General features: G+C 46.3%; 1 protein-coding gene across 1 annotated transcript in view; it reads left to right on the top strand.

Annotated features, from left to right (window-relative positions):
- Positions 1-506: 506 nt before the first annotated feature.
- The window catches only part of PFDN5 (prefoldin subunit 5), a 118,786-nt gene continuing 108,147 nt past the window's right edge, over positions 507-11,145 (top strand). Inside the window, exon 1 of the mRNA XM_069653323.1 lies at positions 507-659. Coding sequence (XP_069509424.1) covers positions 588-659 — 72 coding nt within the window. The 5' untranslated portion in view covers positions 507-587. The remainder of the gene's footprint in view (positions 660-11,145) is intronic.

The following is an 11,145-nucleotide window of genomic DNA, read 5'->3' as shown; positions in this document are numbered from 1 at the left end:
CACCCACCAAGCCTCCTGCACGCCCATTCATTTCAATGGGCCTCTCACCCGCCAAAAATAAAATCGGGTGTTTTCACCCGCCTTTGTGACACAAATGGTTGAGAGCTACGTTTGTGTTTAGAAAAGAAGGCTTGCATAGTACACAAACCATAGTAAGGTACCGGTACGCATACAAATATATAACATAAGGCCACGCCCCCAAATGAGCCCCCCCCCGCCTCGATTTCTTACCCCACTTAAAGCCCTGCCCACGGTGATCCCTATTGCAGAGCAGCACAAGACCCCAATTAAAAAATAAATCCGCTGAAGATGTTAGCTTGGAAGTAGAGCATCGCCGATGCACTTGTCCACATCACTGACATCAGTGGGACGTTACACCTTGTTTAAGAGACTTCACTGGGCGTCGGCCTGCCTATAAACAATCAATCAAAAAGAAACATCAGCCGCACCTACGCGCACTGCTCCGTCCTTTACGTAAATAGATCATGGGCACATGGTGGAACGTAACGTGTGCCTATTACAACTCTGCTCTATGGTCAGGACGTGTTGCTAGGGTCCGTTCCTTTAACTAGTTACTGTCTTTCAACATGGCGCAGACAGTGAACATTACGGAGCTGTCTTTGCAGCAGTTGGAGGGGTTGAAGAACCAGCTCGATCAGGTGTGGCGGAGAGGGCACTGTTAGCAATATCTACAAATAGGGATGGGGGAGAAAGAGAGGGGCTGTTGTGCTTGATAAATGAAAAGTGTGTACAGTACAATTCGGGGAGGCGAAGACGTCTAGGCGCAGATACCAAGGTTGTGTTGATTGCCCCAAGCAAATCTGCCCAGTGTTCGGGTGCCCGACTGTCTCTTACGGAACGATTTCACGGGCAGTGTTCTATCTACCGCAGACATTTTGCCCGGATAGGTAAACGTCCCCATTAAGTTTCTCTGGCTCTGCACAGCATCAGCTGCCCAACTCACTCACGTCCCAGTAGTGAAATCTAGCGGCTCCCCTGCGTGTTTCGCTTTGCTGTTATGCGATTCATTACATTAGAGTGTTTATAGGTTAAAAGCACAGCTATTAACCCTCAAGCTGGTCGAATGTTAGGTGAATAAATGCGAGAAGAACACAAGGGTGCATGCTCTAACATAATGACTCGAGCAGACGACCCCCTACTGTGTTGCATGTTCTTTCAATATGTCCAAAATGCAGTTTGAATACCTAAACGTGATTTGTTTACGTTCACATATGTGTTCAGGCTGCTACTGTAATTTTTCTTTCAGGATCGACACCATCAATATGTAATCATTCTTTTATTCCCCCTCCACCGCGCCCCCCCCCGCCCTCAACCTGTTCCTATAATTTATATATTGTTCGGTCGATTGCTTTTTCAATTTGTGTACTTAACACACACTCGCGAACTGCTTAAATTGCAGACGGGACCATGTTCCAGTCTCGCTACTTAGTTTGGGATGCTGACAAATCATTTAATCTTTGTTTCTTATCTGACACATTTGGGATTCTCTGAAGGGATGACGTTTGCAGCTTTTGCTATTTTAAAAAGCTTCTCTCAGGGTTTGTTAGACTATAGACTTCCTACACATATAATAATATTGAACATTCATATATTGCACACAACACACTTATTTCTCTGTTGGCTCACATGTGGAAACTTATTTTAATGTCACTACCACGGTGCTCTTGAGTATTAAATAAAGACTGATGTTCTTTTATGTTATTTTCAGTGATGTCTCCTCCGATGTCAGTAAGTATGTACATCAGGGCCAGACTCTGCATTTCTTTTGCCACATAAGGTCTCGGAAATCCCAGGAGGAACATTTTAACAGGCCTTTCCTGCGTGCATATTCTTACAGTTTTACTTATTTTTTTTGTGCTGTGGATCTGTTAAAATGCGTATTATGGCACTTATGTTACCATAAAAGTGGATATCCCCCTCTCGAACCCTCTCAGCACTCCTCTCTCTTAGACTGACCACTTTCTGCTCTCCTCTCACCTGACGCTCTTTCTCCTCTCTCAGCACTCCTCTCTCTTAGACTGACCACTTTCTGCTCTCCTCTCACCTGACGCTCTTTGTCCCCCAGACTAAGCCCACCCCAGCACTGCCACCTACCTTCTCGGTCATTCAGCCCATGAAGGGTGTGTCAGTGGATGCCTTTGCTGCTACTGTCTCTGCTCCTACCATGCCCGTGGCTGACACCCACTCTGACACAGCCCTCTCTAACCTGCATCTTCCAATGTCTAAAAACTCTGGCCTTTCTTGCTCCCATTATGAGAATCCGTTGCTCCTATTATGAGAATCCGTCTGAAGCCTACCTCCAAGTGCAACTCCCGGTATGACTCCGACCTCGCTGCCCTGAAATGCAAGCATAGGGTGGCTTAGAGGAAGTGGAGGGCAACAGGCATATCCTCTGACAAACTGGCCTGCCGCATGCTCCAAAAGCAATACAGCCTCTAACTCTTTAAAATCTGCAAGGAGCTAGCTAATTCTTCTGCAGTCTTCACCTCTCCTGTGCCTTCCCATGCCCTCTGTACGGCTCTGGCTTTGCCACTAAAATGTTCTCTCCCTCGCACAACCCCCCCCCCCACCCCCTCCTCAGGCCACCTGATAAGGTTTCAAGACAAGTCCGATCTATGAAAGTGTCGTCCAAACAGGTGCTCCCTTGCTCCTCCAAAACTATCAAGGACCACATCGGCACCCTCGCTCCAGCCTTGGACGATTTCTGCAATCACTCTTTTGTCACCCGTACCTTCCCCTCCTCAAGCACTCCCTTGTGCACCCCCTCCATAAAAAGCCTTCTGCTGATCTTACCTGTCCGGCAAACTATCGCCCCATCTCTATCACTCCTTTCCTGGGCAAACTGCTGGAAAAGCTGGCCATTTCCCAGCTTACTCTCCACACTGAATCTGTTGGTTGTCTCCATGACCATCATTCTGGCTCCAGAGCAGCCAGAGGCACGGAAACTGCTCTCATGAACACCTGTGAAGATCTGCTTGCTAATCTTGATTGAAGCCTTCCTTCTGTCCTCATCCTCCTTGACCTTTTGCTCTGCTTTTGACACTATCAATCACGCCATCCAGATATGTGAGAATCTAGGCATCACGGATCAGGCCCTGGAAGTCCAACTTGAGTCCTTTCCACCACCTCTCTCTCCACATGTGGTGTTCCCCAGAGCTCTAACCTCTCACCCCGGCTCCTCAATGTCTACTTTTCCCCTTTGGCCCACCTTATCTCTACCTTCTCCTCGTACTTCAGTGTTATGCGGATAACGCACAGCTCTCTTTCAAGCTCCTCGCTTCTCGTTCTTGACTATCAGCAATTCAGGATTGGTTCGCCTCCAACAATCTCTGCCTTAATGCCAGTAATACTGAGATCCTTCTCATCGGGACCCCTGCTCCCACTTTCCCTCCCACCCTTGGACACTCTTTCTTCGCCTTCCTGTGAGGCAAAAAACCTTGGTGTTAACTTCGACTCCACTCTCTCCTTCTTTCCTCACATCGCAGACCTTGCCAAGAAGGCCCGCTACCAGCTGCACCCCCTCAGATGTACTCTTCCCACTTTCCCCCAGAAGCTCACTGTCTTCAGAGCCCTGGCCTAGAGCTGGACTACTGCAACAGCCTCTTCCTCAATCTGCTTTCATCTACTCTCCTCCCTCTGCAACTAATCCAGAAAAGGACTGTGAGTCTTATCCTTGGCCTCAAGCCCAGGGACCGTATCTCTCCATCCCTGAAATCTGGTACCCTCAGTCTTCCCGGGTACCAGGCTCCTCCATGATCAGTCTACTCTGCACTGCCTCTGGGCCACCGCGCCCTTAGGAGCTGTAACTGTAACCTCTACAGTCCCAAGCCCCCTTGCACGTATCCAGAGTTGCACTGCCCTGGTTGCACTTACTCAGAAATGCAGCCCTGATTGCACTCCACCCTCCCTCGCACTTCCCCCTGCACTTTGCGTTGTCAGACTTGCTCGATCTGAATGTCACAAGGCCTAGTAAGATTGTTTATCTTGTCCTCCCTCTCTTTCCTCTCTTGTCTTGTTGCACCTAGAAACACTTAATGTACAGGCACGTTATAAATGACATGACATATATCATCATATCATTCCCCCACGGTAGCCATTGGTGCTGTCCTGTGCCAGTGCTGTCCTAAAACCCAGTCTCTGCACCCTATTGCCTTCTTCTCACTAAAGTTAAACCCCACTAAACAGAATTTTACTCTAACTGAGCAGGAATTGCTGGCTATAAAGGCTTCATTCCAAGAGGAGAGCCATTATTTTCTGGTGTCAGAACACACAGTTGCTGTGTTTAATGACCATTTGAACCTGACAGCCCTTGCATCCACTGTCTGTACCAACTCATGTCAAGTCTGATGATAGCAGTTCTTCTCGATGTTTAATTATGTCCTGACATACAGACCTGGTACCTTGCATGAAAAAGCAGATGCTCTCTCTCTGCAGTTAATATCACTGAACCCATCGCAACTACTCCATTAGTACCACATGAGCGAATGCTCATTGTTCCCTACCTTGAATCGTGTTGGGCGAACTAAAGGAATGGGCTTGGAGTGATCGAGATGATACACTGCCTATTAGCTCTTGATTGTTGAAGGCATTGCTGCTTAACAGGAAATTATTCCTACTCACCAAGTCTTTACAAACGCAGGCAATGCATTGGTGTAATGATATGAAAATCATAGCGCACCCAGGGCAACAGAAAACGTTGGATTTGCTACACCGCTCGTGTTGGTGGTCAAGGATGCAAAAAGACATCCAGAACTATTTAAGTGACTGTCCTGTATATGCACAAAGCAAGAACATTACTGTAAGGCCTGTGTTTCTTCATCCATTACCCGTCCCACGTAAACCTTGGGTGTCAATGGATTTCATCATAGCACTGCCTGTAGCACAGGGCAAGGACACCATTGTAGTGATTGTCAATTTACTTCATGAAGATAGCACTAATCCGACCATGCCGAGGGGTGCCATCAGTCCCTGTTCTTGCTTATCTATTCTTCACCAATGTATTCTGCCATTTCGGACTTCCCTCAATCATAGTTATTGATAGAGCTCCCCAGTTCACATCACGGTTCTGAATGCCTCTTGCAGTCTGAGGTCTGTTTTTCTTCAGCCTACCACAGTTGGTCGGTCAGACTGAGTGGTTGAAGCAAACAATTGAGCAGTAGTTCCTTTTTCTGGTTTTGCAATATCAGGAGTCATAGGTTTCGTTATTGGTGGTGGCTGAATTTGCTTATAATAATGCCCCACATAGTTGAGTAGGGAATTTGCCTTATTTGATCAACACCCCAGAATGCTTCCCATTGAATGTCCGACCCCTGAAGGGACCTCGGCCGCTAATGCCTCTATACCATTCCTCGTGACCGTACACAATTCTGTTGAAGCACATCCTGAATAGGCGCAGGCTCATAACAAGCTCTGTGCTTAATTGCAGAGAGTCAGGGCAAGTCTACAATCCTGGAGATTGGGTTTGGTTCGCCACCAGCTAACTTTGTATTTCTGGCCACAGAATCTGCTGCCACAGTATGCTGGGCCCTATAGCATCCTACAGATGATCAATCTTGTAACCTGTAAACTGGTTTTCCTCAACAGCTGGAAGTACACCCTGTCTTTCACATGTTGCTTCTCAAATCCTGCTGCAATCTCATCCATCTTCGCCCTCACGTCGAGTGCTGGAGGGATGCTCTATAAGCAGACCTGTAGTATGATCAAATAACAGGGTGTCCTAAGTCTCCTATAATAGGGTGAATTTCCTCTCGAGAGCATAGTCCCTGTGATAGAAAAGTATTCATGGGAACCAGGCAGCTCGGATGAAAAGGCAGGAGAAACCAAGCAGCACCAGGTTCTCTTCTAGGCTGCAACGAAACAAACGGAAGACTGTTTCAATAACAAAGCAGTGAAGATAACCTGTCCCATATGATCAGGTGATGGAAAAAGCTACTTGGGAATACCCAGCTAATCAGTCGCTCTCTACTTGTCCCCCTTCGGGTTTCATAATTTTCCACTTTAAATTTTTCTGCTAATATCTATCGTACTGTATTGATAGGAGTTCAAAGGATTCAGAGATATGCTTAAGTTTGTATGTAATAAACAGTTCTGAGTCATCCAAGTAGTCAAAATAGTGTATTTGTTCAATAATAGCTCCTTATTTGAATAGAGGTCAGCACACCGTGCTTAAATCAATCCTAGGTTCATATGCCAATGCATTTCGAAGATAGTTCTCCTTCATCTGGGCGAACCTAGATGTTTACAGTAGTTTCACATATATGTAGCAAGTGAAAATGTTTCAAAAGTGAACCATACAATACAAAATAAAGGAATAGAAATTTTAAACGCATACCATCGGTTCCATATGTCACAATGTTGCCAGCAAGAGAAAGGAGACAAAATAACCACTCCTATTAACTTCATGGAGTCTTCAATGTAATACACGAACCAAACTCTCTGATAGCACTGTAACATTAGAAATACGTGTTTTCAGAATCATCCTATTATTGCATAAAAAGCAATACACGGCTTTATATGCAATAATAGGATGAAACATTTTCACTTCCTTTGAACTCCTATCAATACAGTATGATAGATATTAGTTCAAAGATTTAAAGTGGAATATTATGAAACCCCGAGGGGGACAAGTAAAGAGCGACTGATTAGCTGGGTATCCCTACCTAGCTTTTTGCATCACTGTATCTCAAGCCTGGGTGTCTCTGGACTTTCTTCAGTCTGCTCCTTTAAGAATTCTAAATAAATGAGAATCAGATCTTACTGAGCAATAGCGTTTTACAAAAGGTTTAATACAAGTGTGGTGTCCACCAACTTGCGCATTTATCGCCCAGAGCCGATAGAGCTGTTGATAACCACCACCTCCCCCCCCCCGACCCGGGAACAACTGCAGATGATCTCTAGAAACAGTACTTGCAATCTGTTCCAAATCCAGACAAAAAAGGGTAAGTTACGAGAGTAAGAGAAAATTCAGTAGTTAAAGTAGCAATGGTATCCACAAAACGCAAGGCCGAAATGTTGTCCGATACAGAGTGCAAAGTCAAAAGGCCAGGAAGTTCATAGTTCAGTCAAAACTAGTAAGGATTAACCAAATAAATAGGAGCTGGGATACAGAACCATGGTCAGTCAGGACGAAATTACAAAAGACAGGAAACGCAGAACTACTTGCAGACACAGTAACAGTCTACATTGAGATGTGCTGAGTCTCTGATTGCATGTCTCCTGTAAAACCACCAGCAGTCTTGGCAACAGGCCCAATCCAGTGTGTGGGACGTCCTCCCCCATGTCTTGGGTGTCATGACGTTACCTTGCATGTCTAGCCGTGCTTGAGAAGTTGTGGGTATTGTAGTGCGTGGGGAAATGGTGGCACAGATGCAGGCGCTAGGGTAACTGCCAGTACGGGGGGGATTCCTGTGTGCCCGAGCCATGCAAGGAGTGACCTATTTCCTTAAAATACCCCTCCCCAAAGCCTGCACGCTCCTCCCAGATCCAGGATGCAAAGCATGAGAGCGACCGAGCAATCAAGGGGTATGAATATTGGTGGCTGTTTACCAAGTGCGTTCCTGAGTGCCGCACCCCTTCCATTCAACTAAGTAGTACCACACAACACGGCATAGACGTGTATTCAGAATGGCCTGGATCTTGTATGCCTCCTCTACAAGCACCTCAACATGCAGAGGACGGGACGGGACGGGACGGGACACTGGTAGGGCATGTCGACAAGGTTTGAGGAAACTTGCATGAAAAAATTGATGGATGCGTCATTGCATTTTAAGCTCAATAGCAACTGGGTTCAGAACAGAATATCACATAGGTCCCTATGTTTCTGGGAAGCAGTTTCCGTTTCCATGGGATTCGCAAATGTTTTGTGGACAGCCACACCCAATTCCCCCTGATGGTATTCTGGACCGGGATCCCTTTATCAGCAAAGCGTTTGCTTGTTGGCTGAGCGACCTTCAACTGTTGGTGAACGGCATATTGGACCTGTGCGAGATTATGAACATAATCCCCTGCAGCAGGTACCTGTACTGATACCGGCGTTTCCACATGTAAGGTTCTAGAATGTTGACCGTACAAAGCAAAAAACAGGTTGTGCCAACAGATATGTACAAGGAGGCGCTATACGTGTACTCTGTTGCCCCTAGCATGCCCTACCATGTGTTCTGATACTACAAGCACGGGATGTAGTTTGACCCATAGTTTGTAGAGGGCTGAAACACCCTCCGTGAAGGTAAGTTCCAGGCCTACTGGGGTTTTCAGTTATTTGTCTCTTACACAGGGGTGGGTAATCCAATGTCTGAGCTGGGTATAAATGAATCGCTCATTCTCCCCCAGCGACAATTAAAGGTAGGGGGGGGGTATGTCGTGATAGAGCTGGGATAAGAACCACAGTCCAATGTGAAAAACTGTTACCAGATAAGCCAGTGGAGAACTCTGGGTTACCGAGAACCAGGGCTAGAGGATGCAAGCCAGGCACCACTCCCATCTTCTGTAGGGCTTTATGTCAGTAGTAAAGAGACACACTAGGATTTTACAGTAGTAGAGACATGAGAGCTTGCATTTTCTATAAAGGACACAACCGCCAGTCTACATTGGGATTAGGTCTGCTCCAAGGCCACCCACTTACAGGAGGGGAGCGGATCCCTCCAAGCCAGAATACATGAGTTATGAGTAGCCGACTTTTACCTAGTGAGATCCAGGGCCCCCATACCCACCCTCTGGCATTGACTAGAATGACCACTGTAGAAATCCTAGGTCGACTCCCCACCCAAATACAGTGCAGGATCCACCGCTGTAGCGTTAGCACGGCAGAGGAGGGGATCTTAACAGACAGGGCTTGACAGAAATACAAAAACCTAGACAGGAGGTTCATTTTAACTGCAGTGATCCGCCCCATCAACAAACTCTCCTGCTTACTGGCAAATGAGCCTGACGGACTGCCTGGGAAGAAGCAGGAATCCACACTCCCAGATAAACAATAGATCCAGTCTCCCCGTGCAATGGACAGATTATCTTACTATGGAGATGAACTGTAGTTATCCAGAACCATGCACTGAAATGCTGACCCAAAGCCAAAGGACTGCAAAACTATACACAGGTAGGGTCATTACACTGTATAAAACACTTTTGTAGTATCTAATGCTAGGACACCCATTCCCAGGCCATCCCTTCCAGCAACATCAATTAAATTAAATGCCTGTCTAATGTTATTGTGTGTGCTTCACCATGTAACAAACTGTTTGGTCAGGATCAACTAATCGTGGCAAAACTGAAGCTAACCTAGTAGCCAACATCTGGGCGTATATGATTGACATTCCCTCAGAGACTTTCCAGCCTTCAAAAATAAAACTGTAGTAGACTCTTCCATTGAAGGAGTAACCTTCCCGGACACCCGGAAGGAATTAAAGAATTTGGTCAAAGGCTTAACCAATTGAGGCTGAAAATCCGTCCGGACCAGGAGTCCTATTCTTAAGGGAGGCAATGGCAGTAGCAACCTCCTCCTCCATGATATTTGCATCACAAAGCTAACAGTGGTTGTCTGAGAGTTTAGGAAGACGTGGGTGCTGACTATGCCCCGAAGTAAGAGAACCCTTGGCCATCTCTCCTCTAAAATAATTCTCGACAATGTCAAGCTTCCACTGTTCGATATAGTGGATTGAACCCTCATAATCTATGAGGCTGATGATGATATTTCTGGTATGTATAGATTCCAGTTTGTGAACCAAAAATCTATTGTCTTATTGCCCTTGGCTTAATAGGCCTGCTTGGTGCAGAGAAGAGCCTGGGCTGTTATTCCTTGCTACCCGCAATTTTCTCATAGCCTTCACAGACCCTGTTTGCTTGTGGGTCATTTTGGCTGCATGTACATTGCTCCCAAGGTGTTGCCACAATAACCTATGCCTTCTGGTGTATGAGCAGTGTGTGCAATAATTTCCTCCCTCCGCCCACTCCCCCACAACTAAAGCTTTCATTGCGTCCCACAATGTGGCAGTCAAGATCGTATCCTCATCGTTTTCTCAGTAGTAGTCGACTATATTGCCTTTGCAATGGCATCCCGTGGGGCCATATCCCCAAGAGCCGGATCATGAAGCTTCCAAAGCGGTCTATGTGGAGGGCAGAAGTGAAGTTCCACAGGTGCATGATCTGACAGACTGTATGGCAATGTTATTCATGGGAATATATGGGACCAAAGAAGGGGACACATGCATCAAGTCAATCCTTGAAAAGGTTCTATAGATGTGCATGTAATCAGGCTTGTGCAGTAAACGCCAGAGGTAGACCAGATTAATTTTGCTCAGCTTCATGAGAGAAATGGTGTTTTTTAAATCTGTAGCAGTGATGGGGGTTTATCCAAATTAGGTTTGGGCACCATATTGAATCACCACCTAGGATCAATTCCCCCCTCAACGGAGGGTATTACTTCAGCCGAAAAAATCAGCTTGGAACCCATCCTGTTTCTCATTGGGTGCATTAAAAGAGATGATTGTAAACTGGTGCCCAAATAGTAAGCCCTTAGCCCCTCCAAATCATCCCCTGGGATCAAGGTTCACCTCTAGTTCAACAAAAGGGACATGCAGAGAAAAGCGTATCCCAGTACCTCCCTCGTTTTTGTGCCACTGAGTGCAACAAACTGCTGTGGAAAGTGTCTGCTCTGCAACCTGCAAATATCAGACGGGCATAGATGAGTTTCCTGGAAGAGGGCAATGGAGCAATCGTTATCAACTAACTTCTGCAGGATTGATTAGCGCTTATTAGACAGTTAAGCCCCTGTACGTTCAGGGTGAGCACAATGAGGGAGGGCACAGTATAGTCTTGGGGCTGGCAGAAGTAAATGGATAGCATGCAGCACATAGCTGACCAGACCAACACCAATAAAAAGCCTGAAAGATCTGTAAGGATCACATCCAATTTTTACCAAACATAAAACAAAATCCCAAGTCAGGACCACCCCACCAAGTGAAAAGGTCAAATGAACATCATTGTAAATTAAAGAAAGGGTGTGTGGGAATGTCACCTCTTGGAGCTATTAACACCATAGCCCTGGGCTAATACTTGCCAGAGTCAGGCGTTGCTCATAAGCACAGCAAGTGATAGCGGTACCCAAACAGCTATGGGACCAGGCCAGAGAAT

Source organism: Ambystoma mexicanum, chromosome 3q (assembly GCF_040938575.1).
Source record: "Ambystoma mexicanum isolate Mex_15411 chromosome 3q, UKY_AmexF1_1, whole genome shotgun sequence".
NCBI lineage: Eukaryota > Metazoa > Chordata > Amphibia > Caudata > Ambystomatidae > Ambystoma > Ambystoma mexicanum.
This window is presented reverse-complemented; position numbering and strand designations above follow the sequence as displayed.